The following is a 25000-nucleotide window of genomic DNA, read 5'->3' on the forward strand; positions in this document are numbered from 1 at the left end:
CAGATAAGAAGTTTTCTTCCTTCTTCTCTTGTGAACTTAATTTACATTGTAAGTCCTGGATAACGATCTGCGCCTCTCTGTTTGCATTTTCTAACTCCTTGATTGTAGCAATCAATTTTGTAAGCTTATTGTTTAACTCTCTATTTTGCTGCTGAACTTCAACCATATTTGTTTCGAGTCTTCTATTTTCAGCACTCTGACTTTCCAATCCTTTTTCTCTATCCAGTAACCGAGTCTTAAGTTCTGACTCCAGCTCTTCAAAAGAACCAAATACCATTCCATTGAGCTTTTCAAAAGACTCTTGAACTCTTTCTAACACAACCTCCTTGGCTTTTAATTCTCCCTGTAGTTCAGCAATTCTCTTGCTGGCCTCTGTTTCCAGTGATTCAAGTTTACTACACTTTTGTTTGAAATCTGAAAGCTTTGTCTCAAATTCTCTGATCGATTCCTCTTTGTGTGTCAATTGAACTTCCTGCTGCTCGCATACAGATGCAAGCTCAGTCTGTTTTTTCTCAGAAACAGTAAGCTTTCTCTCTAATTCAATTGCTGATCTTTGTGCTTCTTGTGAAGATGCCACAGATACTTTTACTTCTTTTTTAAGCATCTCTATTTCTGCTTCTCTTTCACTCAATGCTTTTTCTGCAGTACTTAACTTCAAAGAAAGCTCCCGCAGTTTTGTATCTGCCCCCTCAGATGCCCCTTTCATTAAATTGCTATATTTTTCATGAACCTGTTTAATTTTCAATTCAAATTCTTGAGAAGCAAATTTTCTATCATCCTGTGCTTGTTTCAGGTCATTGCAAGCCTTGGACAGTCGAGATTCCTGGTCGGCTTTCCATTTAAGAATCTTCTGATGTAAATGTGAGATCTCCAGTGTCATTCCACTAATTGTAGGAGGTTCTGCCAATGCTGTATCAGTGATGGAACCACTATTTGTTTGATCTTTCAGTTCATGAGAGTTCTCATCAGCAAAAATTGCTCTGAGTTCAGAAACTTCAGATGACAGGCCAACCAATGGTTCTGGCCTCTCATTCTGTGAGCATAAAAAACAATCAAACTATTGAGAATCTTTGCAAAGTAAAAATTAGCTTATCATCTCTGACATTGATGTTTCCCAAAAATAAGCACTCCATGTCTAATTAGGAAATGATTTCTTTTTTGCTAACCAACTACCTTGAAGAAATGAAAACATGAAAAATATAATATTGGACTTCCACAGTGGCCAATCAGTCAACAGATGGAATGCTGCCTGCTGGACCAGCAAAACATCTTGCAACCCAGCCAAGAGTCTCTTAAAGGAGAAGTTCTCTTCAAAATGACAATCCTTTTTTTATCGATTAATAGAAAGTTCATGAGGAGAGCAGTGTTTATTAAGCAAAATTTCAATCTTGAAATAGCTTTATAACCTTGTGAAATCCTTGTTAAAAATTAATACACACATGCAGGCAGCCATCTTCGATTACACGTGACGTCATTGAGGTCAACCTCAAGTTTTGCGGGGAGCTTGAACACACAAAGCTGTTGAGATTCCTCTTCGTATTCCAGTAATGCCTTTTTGTTCACCAACATAAGTAGCTCAAATAGGTCAGACAGACAAAACACCATTTATGTTGTTCACTTTTTCGAGAGAAAAGTGGGATCAGCTGATCTCAATGACGTCACATATAATCCAAGATGGCAGCCTACATGTGGGTATTTTTAACAAGGATTTCACAAGGTTAGAAAGCTATTTCAAGATTGAAATTTTGCTTATTAAATGCTGTTCTTGTCATGAACTTTTTATTAATCAATAAAAAAGGATTGCCATTTTGGAGTGAACTTCTCCTTCAATCTAAGCCCCTTTCTAACTAATTTTATTGACAGAACAAAAACAGTGGGTTGGACAGTAAAACAGTAAAACAGTAAAAACGTTTGAATCATGTTACCAGTACTATTAAAACAAATGCTCCAAGTAAACAAATATATTTTAAGATCTCAATGTCTGATTATAGCTGTTATAAAGACCCAACAATATGGAAAATGAGCATACACTTGCGCATTTGGTTGCTGACTGGAAGACAACTGAGCCTGTGGGAAGACCACTATGCTCATAGACCAATGAGGTGTCAGATTATGTCTCTCTAAAGTTAATGAAAAAAAGTCTTTAAACCTTCCTATAAAGTGAATTACCCTTAAATCCACACTGGTCATGCTGCTTACACTGCTTCTTCTACCAGATATAGAACCTTGAGCATCACTAAATGATCTCCTAATAAATATGAACCAAAAAGTTACAGTAGAAAATTTTGGAAGCACAGGAAGCAATGATACCTGCGTAATGCAGAAAAACTTGAGGCAACCCTTGAAAGGTATTTTTGAAGTCAAGTATGCCTGACACACGGAACTCTAAAAATCCTTATGGAATAATGATACTTTTGCTCCATTGTTTCAATTAATCATATCTTTATATCTTTATTGATAAGGTAGATGCTGACATTTGCACTATTGATGACATCTTGACCAGACTAAATTAAACTACAAGTGTTAAAGGACCCTCATACAGTACTGTCTACAAAGAAAAGGCCACATACATGTAATTCAGAGTGTTGTGGTCTATCCTATTTCTATTCAACCAGCAAAAAGGGATCTGTTTGGCAGTGATAATCTCAAAATAACGTATGGCAAATGAGGCATCATAAGTGAAACAGCCAAATGTTGAGGGGTGTTTAAATTCTTAATGCTGGGACATGAAGGTACATGAAGGTACCTGTACATGTAGGTGAGTGATTCACATGACCAGAGCTCATCCCACCTTAAGTAATAGCACAGTCAAATAATATTATTATTGAGAGTAATTAGTTACTATCCGCTGAATGAGATTCTAGTTCATCACAGGGTGACACCCCCTTCCCAGCAGTCTGTTGACAGCATCCATTTAAACACCGGCCAGGGTTGAGGGAGAAATGTCTCAAAACACAACCCTGCAGAACCTTGTACACCAGTGTGCATCCTAAAAGAAAGGAGGCCACACCGGGCCCCTAATGAACATCTACAGCACAGATATTGCTAGTTGCTAATTAGTAGTCTACTTATGTCCAGAAATGCACATAGTTTGATGCACACCCAATTTTGATATCTGGAAGTTATGCATAGTGTCCCTTTAAGTCTAAGCATTTGCTACCCCTTTCCAACAATAAGGGTAAGAGTAAGGGCTATTAGCCTCATTTTGTGGTGAGGATAACTGAAGATGTATATCTTTACTAATGAGGACAAGAGTTTGGGGAACACTTTATGACGTTAATTGTCTGTTTTCCCAGATGCCAGTGATGTTGAACTCTGGGAGAAAAGCAAGGGGACACTAAGTGACGCTAATATCAAAATCGTAGTACATTCAATTATGTGCATTTGTGGACATAACTTCAGCACTCTTGCAGTAGTACCTTGAAAATGCTGGCCATGAAATGTCCAATTCCAGGCCAGCACAAGGAAGATCAAACTCAACTTCATTTAATTCATATACTTTGTTGACCAAGGCAGTTGACAATGATGGGTGACAGAGAATTGCTTCTGGTCCATAACCAGCACTGAAATGGTAAAAACAAGAAAATGATTTGATTATAAGAGATTAGAGACAGTCAGTGTTTTGGCCATAATACCACCGGAAATCACATATATTTAAACAAGTCAAACACTCATTCTGGACACATATTTAATACACAGTTATAAGACGCACCCCAAACTTGAGATACCATGTGAGCTTTCACGTGAAAACATGACATCTTCAAATGTGAAAAGATCACCATTGCTATGGTTACATAATAAATCGCACCGTTGTTCTGCGTCAGAACTATATGACCGCTTGAAGATACATAATTTCTCCTCTCGTGTTGAAAAATATTTCACTCGTTTGCTGCGCTCACTCATGAAATATTTTTCAACACTTGAAGAGAAAGTTTGAATCTTTGTGGCCATGTAATATCCTCTATGTAATAAAATAATTTTTTCAGAGTAAACACTCCTTTTTTCATAATGTGCAGTCATCAGTCTAATTTGAAGGATTCCCTGAAATGTTCTTAAATTCATTCTTCGATAATTTAGTTTGCTTGAAGGTACTCAGCTGGTAATTTGTCTTTGAAAGCTTGTTTTATTTTATTTGCTGGCTTGAATAAAAAAAGTTGTAAACAATAATTATTGGGAAAAAGGAATCCTACCTCAAAATGTTTTTTCAAAGCAAAATTCTACCTCAAATGTTTTTTCCTGACCAGACATCTTTGGATTGCATCAGCTAGAGATCCCTTCACCAACGAATAACGAATGAATGCTCTCCCTTTACCTTGAGCTGTCCTGAGCTGGTTGCAAACATTAAAAAAAGGCTATTTGAGAATAAGTTTAAGAATGAGGCTTATTTGTCGCATAACAGAAAATGGTTTTCTTTACCTGAGGAATGGCTTGCACAAATTTCACTCCATCATCCTTTGGAATGCTATCACTTATAAAATTCCAATAGTCCTTTCTAGCACCAAGAAGGGAATACCTTTCTAGAAAATTATTGAATCATTGTATTAATATTGTATCCTAAATAAAAGTCAAGCAGTGTCTGTGAAAGATTGAAGCAAAGACAAAAATATGAAAGATCAATGAGAAATTCAGCCACGGTTAACATTACTTTGGACTGTGAACTTTAATTTTGAATAATCAGGCCAAATTTCAGCTTGCGACAAGGTTTTTACGGACCAGTGAAATTTCCCAAAAATAATGGATCTTTTGGCTCCAAAATATTTCTTTATGAGACCTAATGATTATCAACAATTTCACCCGCAAGTTATTATAACAGCACATTTAACTCTACCAAGTAGGAGATTGTTCTACCTGACTGTAGGCAACCCCTTAAACTCAGAAATGAAAGGGTTGTGTGACGTTCAGTATTATTAAAGAAAGAAAAGCCAACACTGGATTTTTCAAAATTAAAGGTTTTCTGTACAATTATGAAATAACTTTGGCAAAGACTTGTGATTAGTATATTCACAGACAATGACCATGAATAGGCTGCATGATCTGGGAACAACTTCTGTGAAACAAGTCATAGAATTTAGCATTTCAGAATGCACATTTCACTTTTTCAGAACAAGGCAATAATATTAACAATCAGCTTTACAAGATTGAGTAAGATTATGCCAGATGGACCCATGATATGAATCAAGGAAAATGATGGTACCAGCTTTGAGCAATGCCAATAGGGAGTTTAAGAAACCACGACGACTACGGGGACGAAAACTTCACTTCAAAATATATGTTTGAGCTATTCTAAGTATTTCTGGATAATTAAATCTTCTTTACATTATACAATATGTGCGAAGTGTTCTATAATAACTGGATTGGTAGGGACAGATTTCAAGTAAAGAGAGAGAAGTTGAATTTGGTAATTTCACGTAGTAGTTTTGACGAGTACGGAAGAGAAATATTTAAAAATGCGTGCCACACGTGCAACACAATCATTTCTTTCTCTTTTAACCAATAATGTTACCGCTTTTTGGCGTTGTTGTTGCCGTAGGCGTTGCCTCTGCTATGATGAAAGAAATTTTAGTAAATTAAATACAGGGCAAAAAGAGCATTTTTAAGTATTGGTTTCAACACAATGCATTTCCAAGAAAATATCTCATACTTGTGGGTTGAGATATGAGCAATCACATGTTTTGAAATTTTGGCAATACTTGATTCACAGTTACGTCTTTGGTACTTGGTAATGCCTTAGTAAAACCACAGCTCCATGGAAACAAAGGATAGGAGAATCAGCTGATGACCACCCAAAAGCTGACCTTTCTGTTCATGTCTCAACGCTGTCTCCAGCTTGACGCAAAATTTATGAAGTGTTATCTCATCATCTGTCACTGGCTGCTGTGACGTCTGATAAATGCTTCTTAAATCAGTAACGTAAGCTGACAATGAGAAGAAAAAGATAATTTTATAAAGTAATCTACTTGAACCAATGACCAAAAATTTCTAACTCTGGAAGTTTTAATAAAGTTTACTAGACAATTCATAAAAATGGCAAATGTTCCTCAAAGGATAAAATAATTTCAAATTTAAACTTATTAAACATAATCATTTCATTTCACTTGAAATATATTTAGTCTTCTTAACTTTTACAGGAAGTCATGAATCGTGTTGTAATTATTCATTGGCTAATCCGTGAATTTTAAATATTAAACACCTACCTAACTTCAACCACAGATCTGATGTGCGGTATTCTGACAGATGTTTAAAACTTTAAGCCACATCAACGATTTTCCAAGTGTAAGCCAATATTATATTAAGCTTAATTTGATGAACTTAAAACAAGTGAAATTTTGATTGTGATAGTGAGTGGAAATACCTACCGACTATGTCACCGATTAGCCTGGCGGGGTCGGGTATAAATGCATCCGTTGCTGTGGCAGACGTCTCAGACTGAAAAATCGCTAATTTCGTTTAGCGTGATTTCACATGCAAGTTGTCCAAAGTTCTCCATTTTGTGTTGTAAACAAGTCACATGCACTGCAATGTCTCGAGGACTGGGTTCTAGTGGTTTCTTTTTCCCAGGTTTCAATGCGTGCTGATATTTAATCATGGCGAATAATAACTATGCCTGGAATTGCAAATTCCTCATATTTTCGCAGTGTTATTGACCTAAAAACTCGTAGTATTTCTTGAATCATGTCATGTTTCGAAATGCAGTTTGACCAAGAATGAAAAACACTTTTTCCTATACATTTTGGTCCTGAACAAATTTGGGAAAACAGATGGCGAAACCAGATGTTGCAGATTCAAGTGGGAGTCCTCAACCGAGAGAGCAGTCTGCCCCGGAAGCCACTGTTATGTCTGTATTTAAAATGACTAAAGGCTGTGTTATGCTTAAGGTTAAACGTCATGTAAGTGGATTAACTTATTATGAAATCAACAATCTTTACCCAGTAGTAATATTTAAGTCTTGCAGTTGGTTTTGCGATGTTGTATTTGATATAGAAATTATTCATTATATTACAAATCAGGGCCGGGTTGTTTAAAATCTCATACGTGTATGCACCAGTCCCTTTTTTTTAACATGCGTAAGCTCCAATCATTATTGGGGCAACTCAGTCCTGGGCAAATAGAGACATGAAGTAGCTGCTCAATACCCTGCCATGCTTATTCGCCGATCAACTCGAAAATTCAACATCCCGCCCGTCCCTTCCCCCCCCCCCCCCCCCCGGGCAAGCCCTGGGAATTTGAACTTTTGAAGATTGGATCGTTCAAATTCCTGCCCCCTCGGGCCAAAATGGTGTTCAAATGGCCTACCCTATCGTTGGATTTGTCTGTATGTAATATCCAACTAAAAAACAGTCGTTGTCGGCTCCAGTCGTTTTTAATAAAGACCTTTTGAAGACTTTTTTTGTAAAGCCAATCACTTACAAATGCTACCGTAATTTCTGGCCGATTACCCGCGGGTAATGCGTTAATTTTCCAGTAAACCGTGGTTGCTGCGGGTAATAGGAAGGTGTGGGTAATGCGATAATTTTTAAATCTCAGGTAAGAATTTGACAGATTGAAACAAGTTAAAATGAGGATAATTAAACCAACACTTCCTTCAAATCTGTGTGTTGCCTTGTTCGTTGATTCAATCTTTAAAATGATGCTTTATTTGCCGTAGTCTTTGTAAAACCGCTCGATGAAAGCCGAAGCAAATTGAATGAAAAACAATAATCTTTCCCTTCGACCATGTCACAACTTGTCACCGAATTAAACGTAGATGAGAACGAATTTCTCACTTTAACAAATCCTTTTCAATTTTAAGAAAGAGTTTATCGTGAGACACAATTCAATGCGGAAAAAGTAACAAGATGCGAATGTGTTTATTTTGTGATGCCACAAATTTTTCCGTTCAAAACAAATCTTTTACGATCTTATCTTATTACGTATTCTATCGAGTCTTAGCGTTAATACATTGGATATTTAGGTCGTTTTAACAAGACAAACCAGAAATGACTAAGGAGAGTGTTTAAGGCTGCATTATTAAAAGCCAATTCTTAGCAGAAAATGCTAACGATCTTCTGCTTTGTAAACAACAACATGGAATATTCACGGCTCCAAGTTTGTGATTTCTTGTCCCGGAAATACAGTAGCAAGATTTTTTCGGTTTTGGGGTGCGGGTAATAGGCCAGTGCGGGTAACCTGTTGAACGTTTTTTCCCCTTGTGACAAAAGTAGACCGCTGCGGGTAATCGTCCGGAAATTACGGTATACAGCTATTTTGAGAAAGGCTGGCAGACAAAGTGCACGCGACAATCCTGAAAGGTATTGTGGGTGATTTTAAGTGCACTGTTTTTCAAAGAAATTTAAACGAATCGTACGGGAGGCCACTGATATATGTTTGCGAGTGCTGAAGGAAAGTAACAAAAGTAGGTTCGACAGCTACAGTCGTTAGCAACAGTGTATTGATCATATCTCATATTACCTTTCGGGATTGTCGCGTGCACTTTATTCTAGACAAACTTTCTCGAAATAGCTATATCTCTTCCTTTAAACTATTCCATCTCGTCCAAACACGTGTTTTAAAGCTGTTAGCGACTTCGGCGCCAGAAAAAAAAAACTAACACTTCCGGTTCAATTTTCCCCACCCCACACAGGCACAGGTCAAATTTCCCACACTCTCTGGGCACAGAAGATAGTCAAATGTCCAGGGTTTGCCTGGGGGGAGGGGGGGGGGGGGGGGGGTGTTGTTTTGTCGATTTGTTCGGCGCATTATTGGCAGTGAATTTGATACTGCATTTTTTGTTGTTATCCTGTGACATGCAAATACATTTTTTAATTCACTTAGGGTACTCCACAGTTCAAGAAATTTGTGTTAACCAGAGGTAAGCTTTTTTGTGAGGTCAAAAATTGAACTACAGCAGGAAATTCACATTACCATTATTCTACTAGTTTTGTTAACTTTCTATGTTAATCCTCAACTAAGTTTTGTTTTTTTCTGATTTGCTGTAGATATTTCACAAATTCAGTGGGGATCACCGCGAAAAACAGGAGACAAATCTGGTGGGTTATGAAAGTGAAAATTGTTTGTTTGCAGTCTTTTAACAACTGATAAGCTGATAACAATTAACCATTTTTTGCCAACTTAAAAGCAATTTTTCAGTTTCTTCAAAATGCCTCATTGTCTTTCTTACATAGTACACATTCAACTGAGGAAAACATAATTATTTGCTAGTGGGCTAAAATCTTGAGAAAAGAGAGATGAAAATGATCAAAATGAAGTGATTTGTATTCATTCAAAAAAAGAAGATTGAGGCAATTTCTCTGTGGATTGGAAGAAGTTTTCACTAGACAGTGTAATCACGACTTAGGGTGCTTTCCATTTAACACAACTGGTTGGCCTACTAGGCATTTGGAAGAACTAACTCTACAAAACCTTCCAATCTTGGTAGAGTTGGTTCTTCCAAATGCCTGGTCTGGCCAGTCAGTTCTGTCCAATCGAAAGCCCTTCGGGAGCTTCTCCAAATTTCGGAAGGTCAAATTTCCGATTGTTCGGAAGTCATATCGGAAACTTGAGCCCAACTTTTCCGATGAAGTCGGAAGATTAAACACTGTCCATCAGAATGAGTGGCATCGGGACTTCCGATAGATAAAAAATATTGGTCTCCCGATTGGACTTGATCAAACATCCTATTGGCACGATGCACTGAATTTTGAAACATGAACTGCTTCTTGAAGTCTGTGTCATGCGAGATCTACGACCCCATCAGGAATATATGAAATTGCCGTCCAGATGAAAAGGATGCTTAACTAACTAGTCAGCATTTCAAGGGTGTTTATGTTTAAATCGTGTTTAAATTGTTTGAAACATGTTTGAAACGTTGCTGTTTGGATGGAGTTTGCAAATCTGTAGAAGGTGTTTATCAGTGTTTGAAAAACAATCCTGTGTTACATCTGTCAACAACTCACATTATCATGACTGCAGAAGTAAATTCCTACATGTATGAAAAGGTCGCTGCACCTTTAGGGCACTTTAGGGAAAATGCGATCGTCAGAATCATCTATGCACTGTTTTGTGCTTCCAGTTGCATTGAGTTATCTTTGAAAATTATTGACTCGCACCGGTGCATCGAGCGATATCGATCGAAGAACCAACAGTTATTCTTTTTTAATACCATACGAAATCGACTAAAATGATAAGTTCAAAACGTTTTTGCATGTTCAGATTCTTTATGGAATATTAAAGAGTGAGAAACGTTTAATGGTCGAACGCTTACGGGCTGTATTTTTGAACAAAAACCCATTTGTGGGAACACATGTCACGATAGCTTCAAAACGTGTGACAGGCATCATGGTTTTTTCAGTTGAGTAGCAGTTCATGCAAGCTGGTAATTTTGGCGGTCCATTTTAGAATGTCAAATATCACGAAATTTAAACTGTTTTCCGAAACTTCGAGAGCCCTAAAATATTAAAACTGTGCAGCAGAAACGGTTTAATACGCCGTTGTTTTGTCTCTCGCTGACTGATACGTTCAAAGGTCAATGTTGGGATGCGGCCGCACAGCAAACGACCGAAATGTGTTTCACGGTGTATTAAACTGGCACAGATAGTTGTTTTTCAAACATTACATTAAAGAATTGGCAAGTACATGTAAATCAACGGACGTGTTGCGCTTCACCTTTAAGATTGGTTTCCAAGAAGGCATTTAGAGTCATATATAAACGCTTGAAATCAGTCATTTTTGTTGTTGTTGAGATGTTGAAGTTGAAAATAGAAACAACAGGAGCATAAATTGGAAAAATGTGTGCACACAAAGATTGCGATCTGCGAGATCGAAGGTCCGTATGCTTATACTAAATCCACTCATTTACAAAAACATTGCATGCCGATATATAACTCTAGATTGATGTCTGATTGATGTCCGGTTTTATCAGAAGTTTGAAACCTCAAATCGGAAATTCTTGAGTCAGACACAAGCAGCTATCGGAATCGGAATTTAAATGCTGATAGCGAAATCGGTACCCAAAATTTTCGATATTAATTTGGAGAAGCTCCCTTAAACACACTTCGAGGATAATATATACATGTACTCCTCCAGAAGAATGAGAGGGTTTATCATGTTAGTGTTCCTTTAAATTTTTGTATTTTTCTTTGCAAACTAATGGGTCTTGCCAGCCAGTTCCAGTATTGTGGTAAAAAACAAATCGAAAGTGGTTCAGTGTTGTCTGTACTCTTATCGACAACGATATTCGTCATCACAGTGGTCAGAGTGTTGTGGACTCACGAGGCACATCCACAACAAACTTTGACCACTGTGATGTTGAATATCATTGTCGATAAGAGTACAGACAAAGCTGAACCACTTTCGATTTGTTTTTTACCACAATATTCAACGCCAAGGAAAGTTTTTATTTCAGAGCGTGACCAAAATCATGACACGAAGAAAGAGCAAGCGTTGTCTATAACTTTCTCGCAATATGATTGGTTTATTTCCCAAAATGGGTGTTCCTGATTGGGCATTACATTGCATGACAAATTGACGCGAGCATGATGCATACAGCGTTGTCTAGACTCTTATCGACAACGGCAAATTAGCCAATCACATTGAAAGATTACAAGCAATTGTGGTAAAAACCCATTTATACATGTATACCTGAGTGAAAAGAGACAGCATAGAGCACAACTTGTTATCTTAGGTAACTGTCGGCACTTTTACTTTAGCATCAGACTACAAAGCAAGAGGTTGCAGTTCCAACCCTGGCCTGACCAACAAAATACAATGTAATTGAAAAGAAGGTTCTGCCCTTCCCGTTACCCCTACTCAGATAAGGACCACAGACTGCAGGTCCTGTGTTACGACACTTGGAAACCACACTGTTGGTGAAGAGTGGGTACCAGTATGCCAGCATTTGGTTGGCCTGGCTTTGAATCACTGGGAGGCCTTTTGAAGGAATGACACCACAAAAGAAAATACAGGCAGAAGTCTGGCTATTATTGAAGAGATATGGTGTTTCCAATCACTACAGCCAACCAGACCTTGAACTAATGACACTAAACTTGAAAGTCAGATGCCATAAGGACTTAAGCACACACTTCCACTGAAACTTTTTCTGTAATACAGTGTATGCTATCAGCCCCTTCATGTTGATGCTATTAATGTAAATAATAATTATAATAATAATAATTATTATTATTATAACATCAATGTTTGGTTTTATTTAGTGTTAATATCTCAAATGACTCAGCTCACGAAAGGACAGAAATCAAAGGTATTCCAGAGTTGTCCTGTTCCACAGAAGGAGGTATGCATTTGAATGGGAATTATCAAAATATTATGCTTCAATAAGGCATTTGCTGCTCCAATGCTTCCTTAAGCTGATCTCTGACTTATTTTATCCATTGAAAAAGGATTAATAATAATATTCTCTTTAACTGAATGCCTCTCTTTAACTTATTATTTTAGAGTTTCAAAGGCCAACGACAAAAACACCTTAGTTCAGTTGTGGGGATTGATTGAATACCACTCACTTGTGCACTGGGAAAAAACTATGATATAGACTTATGATCTTCAAAATATGTAACCTGAATTCGTCTTTGATTGCCCTTAAAAATAACTGTCCAAAATAATGCTTGCCAAAAAAACTGACAAGCTTTATTGATGAGCCAACTGAATCTTTCAAAGGCTTTTTTGTAAATTTATAGCAATCAAAGTGACTGCATCGACAACCAATTATTTTTTCTATTTTAAGTCTATCTCATTCTCTGTGATGTACAAGATAGGCCGCACTACACATACATTGGATATTGTTTGTATGGATAAACAACAGTTTGAAGTTTGGATCAATGGACTACAGGTAACTACAAAGTCAAATGTACAGTTACGATAAGAGATTTGTTTGATTGTCAGTGAAAATTCAGCTGTTCTTATCTTTTAGTTATTTGTATTTGTCTATTACTGGTATTATGTACATTGTATGCTTTTATATTAGGCTCTGATGAATGGTTTTAATGACAGAAACTCCATTGATTGTTTGTACAAAAGTGACGAGGTTGACTTTAATGCACCTCAAGGACCAGAAGAGGTGTGTTGGTGATAAAAATAATTATTATACTGTGTTGTATGTTAGAGCATGCCAACCATGACTTTCAAAAAATTATTTCAATGATCAAAAGTTGTTGTTGCCTTGCTCTCAAGAATTTGCACTGAACATCATGTTTTTCTTTTCATTTGTAAGTGCTTGAGTAACTTGTTTATACATTCTTTCAATTACAGTATTTTATAGCGGTCTACCAGCACAATGTTGAAATACTGGGTTTCTAGATACAATGTAACACAGTACTTAGAGTGTTAGGCTGTAGGGGTCTTTGGACCTTGACATGTTTTTTGGATTATAATTTAGGTACTGGTAAGTCTCTGAGAGATCTTGAATAAATTTAAAAGGTCTTCCAGTTTAAGAATCTGAACAGGACAATAGAAGGTGTTTTTGTCAGTAGTGTGTTCACATTTATTTTTATAATAAAAATATAAAATGTTCTAGACTATTCTTTATGTGTAATTTACTGTTGTCATTATTATTGTTATTATTTTTATTATAGCTGTATCTTGATTCAAAATGCATTTTTAATGACCACAATAGTTTTTTCTTGACAGATTTCTTTGACTGTGTTTGGTTATGGAGGAAAAGCTGAAAGTGAAGGTAGATGTTACCAAGCAGCTTCATTTTCTGTGCTTAATCTCCTAATACCAACAATAATAATACTATTATATAATTGTCATTTTCAAAGCCTTCCCCTCGAAGCAACTCCTACTCTGCTCAGATCTGAGATCTGTGTTTTCAAGTTGCATTGTAAGAATTACGACTCTGGTGATTAAACACTGTCAATGCAGTTAAATGCAGGTTAACAAAGTTATCAACAAAGAGCGGTAGTGCCCTGGGCCAGTGGATCATCTACATTGTACATGTATGAGCAGTCAAAGGTATTTGGCACTGGTGCGTGCTCATTCAGTTGCTTAACCACATGGCAATTCATCGAACATTTTGCCAGCCACTTTATGCCAGTGTGGTCCAGTTGAGCCCCCCCCCCCCCCCCTTCCCACTTCCCTCCCTACTTCCACTGCTTATCAGTGTGACGAGTGTCTAGATGCCTGGCATGAAAGCATGGTGTAAACCCTGTTTCGACCGCGACGAAATTAGATACGTCATAGCTACTTAATTAGGTTAATCACCGTTAATAACATTAGTACGGCAAGCTTCCTCCCGAAGTCGACATCTGAGGCCATCGGGTATGTAAAATCTGTGGTTCGTTTTCTTTGAACTTTGTTCATATAACCTGATAAACTGTTTATAATCATAGGTTTCGAAAGACTCATCAATAAACAACAGAAAGTCCTTTGAAACGTGGCTATTTTATACCGTTAACGCTTCGGTCGAGGAAACATTCGAAACCCGCTCATCAGCGCGATGGCAGAAGAAGCCAAGAACGTCCGTCGCGTCGCCAAATCAAGATTCACCAGAAAAAGGAACGAACTCCTGAAGTCCATCTCATCAGCCAGCAATCACGAACTCGTGGAAAACAACTACGCTCAATTCCTGGAAGCATGGAACGTCCTGGAAACAAAGCACGATCTCTACGCGATGCTTTTATCAGACGACTCCTAGCTAGACGCCGCAGAAACATGGATCAAAAAAGTACAGGAGGAGATAAACGAAGCGACAAAAGATAAGATTAACTTTATTAACCACATAGCGGACGTGCAAATGAGAGCGCGCGCGGAAACGGAACAAAGGGATAAGGCGAACAAAGAACGCGAGCAAATGGAACGATTCTTTGATCAAGCAATGATCAGACGAGAAACAGCGCGAGCCATATTTGAAACAGCTTGTCAAAGCGCTTCGCACACACTCAGCGCGGACAAAGTCGAGCCGTCTACGGCGAAGAGACTTCAGAAACAGATTGACGAAGCTTTCGCGGAATGCAAACTAGCGAATAGCGCGCTACTCGATTTATCTACGCGAGAATCTGCAGCCAATGAAATTAGATGGCTCCAAGCTACTCAAGCGACGTATAACGAGATGAACGCTAAACTCGAAACACACCTCGTAGGGGAACATGAACGCGAACTGCAGCCGCAGATCAAAGGAGAAAAGAGCAATCACCTACAACTAGAGAAAATCAAAATGCCCCGATTTGAAGGAGAGTTGAGAGAATATCCATCCTTCAAAAGAGACTTCCAGAAACAAGTCATGCCGCACCTTACGGAAGATACATTATCCTACACGTTGCGTTCCTGTCTCGGAAAAGAACCTTTAGCTCACGTAAAGAGCGTCGACGATGACGTTTACGAGATGTGGAAGCGACTCGACGAAAAATACGGGGACCCAGCGAAAGTCACGGACGCGATAATTAATGAGATAAGACGCATAAGATCCATCCGCGAAGGCGACAACAAGCGATTCATAGAGCTGGTAGGAATCATAGAAGATGGATATCGTGACCTTAAGAGACTTGGCTTGGAAGCAGAAATAACCACAACGATCTCAGTAAGCATCATAGAGAGAAAACTCCCTCCAGACGTACGCAGAGAATGGGCTAAACTATTAAGTTCTGACGACAGCACTGTGGACAAAACCAACAAGTTTCCGAGCCTGCTCAAATTTTTACTTACGCAAAAACGCGCTATCGAGTACGACGGTTCTGATCTTCGCGCGCAGGGCCCAGCCATAACGAAGGCAGTTGTCCATTACGCCACAGCGGATGAAAGACACGACAGCCGCAGCCAGAGAATTTACAGCAAGTGCGTCGTTCACGAAAACTCCAATCATCTTACCAAGGATTGTAGAGTATACATCGATAAAACAGTAAGCGAAAGACTGTCAACATTGAAAGAAAAAGGTGCGTGTTTTTCCTGCCTCAGAACCTGTCACCGATCACGCAATTGCCGCTCTAAAAAGGATTGCGGCGTCAATGAATGTAAGAAGAAACATCATCCCACATTACATGAAGAAGATCAGACAGAGACTCCAAGCGCATCCGCAATATCCAGTGCATGCAGCCATGGGGGTAATGAGACCTGCATCCTCCAGTTGCAACAAATAAAAACTTATAGAGGACATGCAAACGTCTTGTGGGACAACGCATCATCCATTAGCCTCATAACCCGCGACAAAGCACGGGAAGAAAGACTGCGCGGAACGCCACTTGAAATCTCTCTCGTGAAGGTGGGAGGGAAGGAAGAGAAGATAAGTTCCAGAAAATACAAATTGCCGCTCATTGACCTCAAGGGCGAAACGACGCTTGTGGAAGTTTGCGAAATAGACAAAATTACCACCGACATTCAAAGTGTTAACATGGATAAGGCACTTGACGCTCTACAGATACAAAGGGGCGACGTGACTCGGCCGAAAGGCGCCGTTGACGTCCTCATTGGGTATGATTACGCAGGCTTCCACCCGGTAAAAGAAAGAAATGTCGAACACCTAATGTTATTGAAGAATCGTTTTGGACGATGTATAGGCGGGACACACCCTTCCATTCGGGAGAAGAACCACAAATCAGCATTCGACGCATGTGCAAACCACCTAAAAGCAGTCAAAATTGACGACTTCTACAATATCGAGAGATTAGGTGTTAGCTGCACGCCGCGCTGCGGAGGCTGCAAATGCGGAAAATGCGCTCCTGGAACCAGCGACTACACTCTGAAAGAAGAAAGGGAGCTCCATCTCATCGAGAAAGGCCTTGAATTTAACGAACAGGAAAAATGCTGGATCGCTGAATATCCCTGGATTCGCGATCCACACGACCTGCCAGATAACAAAAGAGCTGCCTTTGGAAGACTCTTAAGCACCGAGCGAAGATTATTGCGAAATCCCGAACATAGCAGAGTTTATCAAAATCAAGTTGAGGACATGGTAGAACGAGGAGTAGCTAGAAAACTAAGCAAGCAAGAGCTCGAGAATTATAAAGGCCCTATCCACTACATCTCCCACCACGATGTTCTAAAGCCTGATTCGAAATCGACTCCATTGAGGATCGTCTTTAACAGCAGCGAGAACTATATGGGACACGTCCTTAATGAGTACTGGGCAAAGGGTCCCGATCTGTTAAATAATCTTGTAGGAATCCTCGTGCGATTCAGAGAACACGAAATTGGATTCATCGGAGATGTGAAAAAGATGTATCACACCGTGAAGACCAAGATCATAGAGCAACACACGCATCGTTTTCTATGGCGCGACATGAACACAAGCAGGGATCCGGATACGTACGTTATACAAAGAGTTTCATTTGGAGACAAACCCTCGGGTACCATAGCGACCGTAGCCATGAGAAAGACAGCGGAACTATCAAAAGAGAATTATCCACAAGCCGCGAATACCGTAATATCCAACTCGTACATGGATGACATTGTAGACAGTGTACATAGCGACGCACAAGCTAAGCAACTAACTAATGAGATTGAGGCAGTCCTAGTCAAGGACGGATTCAAGATAAAGGGTTGGTTCTATTCGAACGACAAAACAGCAAGCGAAATGGCTTTAGAACCCAACCAGCAAAATTCATCAACCGAGAAAGTACTCGGCGTCATTTGGAGTACAGACAAGGATCAATCCGGTTTAAAGTGGGAATAGACTTAACTCTGACGAAAGCCAAAGGACGCATCAAAGAAAACCCAAATACTGGCAAAATAACGAAGAGGATTATCCTCTCACAGATAAACCGCGTGTATGACCCTCTTGGTCTAGCAGCTCCCGTTACGGTCAGAGCGAAGATTTTGATGCGCCAGCTTTGGGCAACAGAAAAGAAACTCGGCTGGGACGACCCTTTCCCTGAGAAGCAAAGGATTAACTGGCTGGAATTCTTCCAAGATCTGCGCAATATGGATCAAGTTATATTTCCAAGATGCCTCAAACCATCAGGTGCACTCGGTCTGCCGACTCTTATCATATTCAGTGACGGGTCAGGCAACGCTTACGGAGCATGTGCTTACATCAGGTGGACATTACTGGACAACAAAAAAATTAATTTGAAACCAGACTGATCATGTCAAAGAACCGACTCTCGCCAAACAGGAAATTATCGATCGATCGAATTGAACTTTGCGCGGCAGTCTTAAGCAAAAGGCTTAAAAACTTTCTGGACAAAGAATCCCGTTACAAGTTTGCGAAATACTACCATATAGTCGATTCTCAAATAGTGCACGGGATGATCCAAAAGGAATCTTACGGCTACAATACATTCGCCGCTACTCGCATCGGAGAGATACAGGAAAGTACCAATCCCCAAGACTGGTATTGGGTCGAGAGTGATAAAAACATCGCCGATTGGATAACACGAGGTAAGCGACCAAGCGATATCAAAAGCGAAAGCGACTGGCAAAAGGGACCTAGATTTCTACAACTCCCAGACTCAGAATGGCCAATAAGTAAAGTAGTCCATCACCCAGAGTTACCAATGAAAACGGCATTAACAACACTTGCTGCAGAACAGGACTCGCTCGCGAGAAGAATTGATATAAACAGACATTCAAGTTACAACAAACTGTTAAGAGTAACAGCACGTGTATTAGCCATGTACGCAAGAGAACCAGTTAGTCTGAAGAATGCGACAAAGACCCTGACGCCGGACGATATTTCTAAAGCAGAAAGGTTTTGGATCATTGATGCGCAAAGAAAAATGCTTACAAACGTCAAAAAATCTAAATATAAGCGTTTGTGTCCAAAGCGCAGAGAAGATGGAGTAATAGTGGTTGGTCATCGGACCGGCAAATGGGTGCACTTGAGCTACGATAAGAGAGAAGTGATCCTCATTCCTCGTGAGCATCGTTTCTCTAAGCTTTATGCGGAACATATACATCGAAAAGGTCACCATGGCGTGTCGACGACCGTAAGCAAAATTCGATTACGATTTTGGATTCCTCAGATTCATAACATAGTAAAGTCCATTAGATACAACTGCGTCACTTGCAAGAAACTGGACGAAAACCTCAACAAGCAGGTCATGGGACAGCTTCCAGAAGAGAGACTTATGCCCTCACCACCCTGGCATAGTACAGCCATCGACCTTTTCGGACCGTTTAAAATAAGAGACCAGGTAAAGAAGCGAACAATCGGAAAGTGTTATGGGGTATTGTTCAACTGTATGAGCACAAGAGCAGTTCATATTGACTTGGTAGGCGATTACAGTACAGAGGCATTTCTACTTGCGCTGAGACGGTTTACATCCCTCAGAGGATATCCTGCAAAGCTATACTCTGATAACGGTCCGCAGTTGGTAGCAGCTAGTGAAGAACTCCAGAATATGACGAAGAAATGGAACTTAAAAGAACTCGAAACATTTGGAGTGAACGAAGGATTAAAGTGGGAATTCGCATCCGCGGACGCACCATGGCAGAACGGAATATCAGAAGCCCTTATAAAATCGATAAAGCGAGCTATTACTACAGCGATCGGACAGAGCGTTATGACATTTCCAGAACTTCAGACAGTCCTTTACGAAGTATCTAATTTAGTCAACGAGAGGCCGATCGGTCGTCATCCAACTTCACCTGAAGACGGAGCATATCTCTGCCCGAATGACATCTTGTTAGGACGTTCTTCAACAAAGGTTCCTAACGGGCCATTTAATGAAAGCGCAGACCCCACAAAGCGTTTTTACTTCATACAAAACGTTGTTGACACATTCTGGAGCAGATGGACACGAGACTATTTCCCAAGCTTGCTCGTACGCCAGAAATGGCATACTTGTAAACGTGATGTCATGGTCGGCGATATCGTGTTAATTCAAGACAGTAACCAGATAAGGGGGAAATGGAAGCTCGGACGCGTCATAGCAGCTAACCCCGGAAAAGATGGCAAGGTCAGAAAAGTTACAATTCAGTACAAGAATCCAGCGCCGAATGAAAAAGTTGGTATATACAAGGGTCGAGGATATTCAACAATCGAGCGACCTGTACAGCGTCTAATCGTGCTGGTTCCTTTCCACGATGATGAAGATTCAAAGGACATTAAATGAAACTAACTTACGAAATGTAAATTAAGAATTAGGTCAATACCTTCGGGAGGCTGGGAGTGTTTCGACCGCAACGAAATTAGATACGTCATAGCTACTTAATTAGGTTAATCACCGTTAATAACATTAGTACGGCAAGCTTCCTCCCGAAGTCGACATCTGAGGCCATCGGGTATGTAAAATCTGTGGTTCGTTTTCTTTGAACTTTGTTCATATAACCTGATAAACTGTTTATAATCATAGGTTTCGAAAGACTCATCAATAAACAACAGAAAGTCCTTTGAAACGTGGCTATTTTATACCGTCAACGCTTCGGTCGGTTGGGTGGTTCCAGGGATTACTGGCCATGAAAGCATTGCTGACCTCTAGTGGAAGCCCCAGGACATGCATGTATCTGGACATATCCCAGGCACCCAACCTCAATTTATTGGTGATGCCGTTGTCAAGGAATGATAGCATGGTGTAAACCCTATGTCCAGTTGAAACCGGAATTACATTTAAGTACAGTATAGTGGAGCTGGATTTAAGCCTTGAAAAGCTGAGCACAGAATATCACCTTCAGTGTTCATGTTTTAATGTGAGCAAACTATGAACTGTATTCTATTTGTATCCCATGCCAAGATGATACATAAAGTCACTTCCTTTCTGAACTTTTGACTAAGCTGAATGAAATCACTTTGCATGAGCCTAGCAAACCTGGTACCCTGTTTCTGACATGCAATAAATTTATTATCATGGTGCATGTGAAAGTTGAAAGGTTGACTACATGTGCAAATTATCCTGGTCAAAACTGTTGGGAGACAATTCCTGGTTTCCCTTCTCCCCCCGTGACAATGTTGATTTTTCATGGTGTCTGAAGTCAAGAGTAGTTCATCGATCGCACAAATGTTTCAACATTGTCTGGGGGGAAGGGAGGATGTGAAAAAGGCACTGAAAGAAGACCATGCATTGCTCTTATAACGATCGAAGCATGTACAGTAAATTTTCTACTTTCCGGCCAAATTTGACAAGTGTCCCAAAGTTTGTTCAAACTCTGTGTGATTCAGGTGCAATCAGCTTGATTATTATGCGTGGTTCAGTTTGTGGGATGAAAATTTCCCCCATGAGTTGAACTAAATTGCAGTGTCTCACTTAATAAGCTGAAGTGGTACTTACCAGTTATATCTAAAAGACATCTTTGTCTTAATCAGACAGTTGTGATCTGTACACATGGGGTGATGGCACCACTGGAATGCTTGGTCATGGTGAAAATGGTGAGGAGAATGTACCCAGGGTAGTGGATGCCTTGCTGTCAAGAAGCATTTGGACAGTGGCATGTGGAGTCAAACACACAATCTCAGTAACAAGTACTTAAAATTGTTTTTTGCTTTTAAGTTACGTACTCTATGCTATTTGAAAAGATGCCTGAAATTAATCCTTAATTACCCTTGGGCCCATGCCATTACGTACAGTATACTAATCATTTTTAGGGGTCCCTTTGTATTTACCGTGTACAGTATCACCTGCCTTGGGCAAAAGTAAGGATGAGTACTTGTACTGTAGTTGATCCAAAAAGATGACCAGTGAGGATCTTAATCATCTCAACCTTGTTCTTAATCAGTTGGTGGCCAATCCCATGGGTCTTGGTACAGCTTTATTAGTTCAGGGCTGAAAATAATGTCCGGCAGGTCAAATTTTCGACTCGACCGGTCACATTCAACAATCACATTGAAATAAATGAAAGTTTCCACGCTCATCTGCTGTTTGCTGTGAGTAAAAGTAACATTCAATTTCATCTTGCCAAAATCCACATTGTCAAACTCTAACGTGGTATTAAAGTAGAACCAATGTTTGATCCTTGTTTACAAGATTCGTAACTCTTGACATACACCAGGGTTACTTCTAGTCTCAGAATACCTTAAAACCAAGGTCTTGGAAAGTTTGAGGCAATGCAGAACCGGAAGAGAAGTACATTTTTGTGTTTGACCACTGTGGAGGTGCGTACAACACAGTACAGTACATACAACACAGTACAGTACATACAGTTAGTGGATTCCTTCAATTATGTAGAACGATCAGTGAATTTCTGGTACCAGTACTATTTGAAGCGTATACAAACAACTGTTCTTTGCGAACCAATTTGCCTTCTGAAAGCAATTGTGACGTCTTACGCAGTATACATGTTTGTGTCACAAAAATAAATCACTTTTCACCGACAACATTATAACACGCATACATTTTCGGCCACTTTTGGGAGGTACAAAATTCATGTAAGCAATATTGCTCTATCAATTCACCCATTCAATTGCAAAACACTCAAAGTTTACATCAGTGTTATATTAAAACAGGTGATTGCTTAATCGGTGAGGGGTAATAATGTGTATTAAATTAGGCAAAAAATTCCTTTTTGTTTTTATATTTAAGTGGCCACAAACAAAGTATGACCGGCCGACATGCATCTGTTATTTTCAGCCCTGTGAGTAAGGAAATTTATCAAGATACCCAAAACAAAAATTATTATTGTGTTGGGGTTTCTTCATTCTCTCCAGCATACTTGTAGACCTCCCTCAACTTAAAAATATAATTAAATTTAATGTTTCATTTCCAGAGGAAGGTGAAGTGTTTTCTTGGGGATCAGGAGATGGAGGAAAGCTCGGGCAAGGGCACCTTCGGGACAGATCAACGCCGCTCAGAATTGCTGAACTGAAGGACAAAAAAGTCACTAAAGTTGCATGTCATGAGTTGCACTCCGCAGCTATCTGTGGTAAGTTAATTGCTAAGCTTTCTTGGTAGTAGTAAATAATGATCAGATGAGCTGAGGTTGGGCAGGTATTCCTCTTATCAACACCTTCAGCAGATCATGCCAAAAAGAGGTCTCCAAAGTAAGTTTTAAGTATAAGTACGGAGGTTTCATGATATAATTATACATCTTGTGTCATCAACAAGGTTCAGTCTGATGACCTCCTGGGCAAGAAGTTAGTGAAATGTACCTCAGTAACTGTATATGCCCTGTGTTACTATGTTGTTAAAATGACTTGTATTTTTGAACTTTTACTTTCTCATTGGCTCTGGTCAATCAATATACTATACTACAATAATTAAAGTCTAACAAAGACCTCTTCACAACAGGTATGGGTGAGTTGTATACCTGGGGAAAGGAAGGACCAAGACTTGGTTATGAAAGCAAGGCTAGGAAAGTGATGCTGCCAAGATTGGTTGAAGGACTTCAGGAGCATAGGGTGACAGATGTTGCTTGTGGAGTTTCTCACACACTGGGTAAATAAAGCGAGTTAATCATATGATAACTTATTTTCAAGCTTATGTGGTAGAAAAAGTATTATTTTTTTGTTTTTTGGAAAGTTGCATGGGAAGAACGAAAATCTTGGTCTCTTCCAAGCAATGTTAAATTGTCCTCTGCTCTGCTGATTACATGTAATTCTATTTGTAAAAGTCATCTATTTCATTAACAGTCAAAGTTTGTGACCCCAGAACTTCTTCCATACTGTTTTTCATCTTCTCATCTTTGTGATACTAATAACATGAAAATATCCTGCTATAATATAACCCTGGACACCTCACAGACACAGTGTTAATAACCATAGGGTTCTTGTGGTTTAGTATGTACATTTATGCCTTGATTCCTTCCACAGTTTGCACAAGAAATGGCCAATGCTTTGCTTTTGGAAACAATGAATATGGCCAGTTAGGCATCACTGGCATCACTCAGAGTTACGAGCCGGTGCGTGCCGTTGAGCTGGAGAGCTACCATATTGCATTTGTGACTTGTGGATCTCATCACAATGCTGTGATATCAGGTTGTTGTATAGAGCACTTTGATACAGTACCACTATAACAAACCCCTTATTTACCAATTCCTCCAGATTGCTTGTTTGACTTGTATAGAAGCAACTAGGGCCTACATTACAAGGTCTAATCTTCTCCTGTTTTTAGTTGAAGGAATAAATAATAATATTTCTAATAATTATATTGTGCTTTGGGCCCAATCTTGCCAGCCACTCCCTTCATGATTCAGTTCCAAATACTGCAAGGAAGGTTGACTAACGGGTCCTGTTTCTGTGTTTGATTGGGTTGCCTGTCTGTTAGGATGTCCTCTCCTGAGCAATGTGTTTCTGGTAGAAATTAATCCACCTGGGTGGAAATAGATCAAAGTATGGAAGCGACACACTGGAAGATCCACACCTCAAACCAAGTCTTGCACATTTACCAGTTTGTGTTGGCCACTCTTTACTGAAGTTGAAAATATGAAAAGTCATCACTTCAGTTTGAGATTTTTATTTGCTTAAGAGTGTGTTTTTGTTTTTAAAGATGCTGGTTCGTTATGGCTTTGGGGTGCAAATCAACATGGACAGTTAGGACTTGATGCTTCATGTACATTCTCATCAAGACCATATCTTTTATCTGCCACAGCAGATCTGAGGTAGAGACATTTCTTTGCATTTCACATTCTCTCCTGAAATATACCTTCAAGAGATGACCTAATTCTGTAATTTTTAACTGTGATAAAATACAACTGGTGAAACATCCGTTTGACTTTCACTATGGGGATGGCAAAACCCAAAATGTTGACTTGCTGCCATACTGGCACAATTGCATAGTTGACGAGAGTTCTTTCTGTAAACTCAGAAAACTTTGAATTCTAGAAACATTTTAGGGAAATCCTGGAAAGAAAAAAATCACTTTGGTGTGAGGTTTGTTAGTGTTTCTCGACTTTCAACACTGTTTATTAACTCTTCTGTTCTTTTAAATTTTGGAATCTCTTTGTTTTCAACCTAAATGTTATTTTTTAGTTCATTGTAAGGAGTTTTTGTCTTATCAGAAACCACACGATTATAGATGTAAGCTGTGGAACCAAACACACTGTATTTTTGTCAAGTAAGTGCTTTGTACCACCATGAAACAATGCAGATTTATGAGATGTGGTCTCTGTAAGGGGCGGTTTATATTTTGGTACCTTTAATTTCTTTGCTGTTCCCTATTAAATTACTATGTGCACTGAATAAACAAATCAGGGTTTTTCGGAAAATGTG

The 25000-nt window shown here is 39.3% G+C and overlaps 3 protein-coding genes across 4 annotated transcripts in view; 1 reads left to right on the top strand and 2 right to left on the bottom strand.

Annotated features, from left to right (window-relative positions):
• Positions 1–6542, bottom strand: part of LOC138044034 (FYVE and coiled-coil domain-containing protein 1-like) — a 24351-nt gene extending 17809 nt beyond the window's left edge. For both annotated transcript variants that reach the window (XM_068890630.1, XM_068890637.1), the window contains exons 1-7: positions 6357–6542; positions 5796–5915; positions 4417–4517; positions 4222–4328; positions 3420–3563; positions 2170–2248; positions 1–1033 (exon numbers count right to left, since the gene is read on the bottom strand). The exon at positions 1–1033 is cut by the window's left edge and continues 92 nt beyond it. In XM_068890630.1, the coding sequence (XP_068746731.1) occupies positions 1–1033; positions 2170–2190 (1054 nt within the window). In that variant the 5' untranslated portion in view covers positions 2191–2248; positions 3420–3563; positions 4222–4328; ... (1 more) ...; positions 5796–5915; positions 6357–6542. The remainder of the gene's footprint in view (positions 1034–2169; positions 2249–3419; positions 3564–4221; positions 4329–4416; positions 4518–5795; positions 5916–6356) is intronic.
• Positions 3371–6487, bottom strand: LOC138015002 (FYVE and coiled-coil domain-containing protein 1-like). Its single transcript, XM_068861899.1, has 5 exons — positions 6463–6487; positions 5796–5915; positions 4417–4517; positions 4222–4328; positions 3371–3563 (listed from the first exon to the last, which is right to left on the bottom strand). Exons 1-5 carry the CDS (start codon positions 6485–6487, stop codon positions 3371–3373), a joined length of 546 nt encoding a protein of 181 aa, XP_068718000.1.
• A 37-nt stretch (positions 6543–6579) lies between the features above and the next one.
• Positions 6580–25000, top strand: part of LOC138044048 (uncharacterized) — a 25168-nt gene continuing 6747 nt past the window's right edge. The window contains exons 1-13 of the mRNA XM_068890651.1: positions 6580–6887; positions 8812–8848; positions 8976–9026; positions 12186–12265; positions 12713–12817; positions 12953–13045; positions 13615–13660; positions 21164–21319; positions 22561–22716; positions 23082–23228; positions 23603–23767; positions 24279–24390; positions 24790–24845. Of these exons, the coding sequence (XP_068746752.1) occupies positions 6759–6887; positions 8812–8848; positions 8976–9026; positions 12186–12265; positions 12713–12817; positions 12953–13045; positions 13615–13660; positions 21164–21319; positions 22561–22716; positions 23082–23228; positions 23603–23767; positions 24279–24390; positions 24790–24845 (1333 nt within the window). The 5' untranslated portion in view covers positions 6580–6758. The remainder of the gene's footprint in view (positions 6888–8811; positions 8849–8975; positions 9027–12185; positions 12266–12712; positions 12818–12952; positions 13046–13614; positions 13661–21163; positions 21320–22560; positions 22717–23081; positions 23229–23602; positions 23768–24278; positions 24391–24789; positions 24846–25000) is intronic.

This window comes from Montipora capricornis, chromosome 1 (genome assembly GCF_036669925.1).
Source record: "Montipora capricornis isolate CH-2021 chromosome 1, ASM3666992v2, whole genome shotgun sequence".
Classification (NCBI taxonomy): Eukaryota; Metazoa; Cnidaria; class Anthozoa; order Scleractinia; family Acroporidae; genus Montipora; species Montipora capricornis.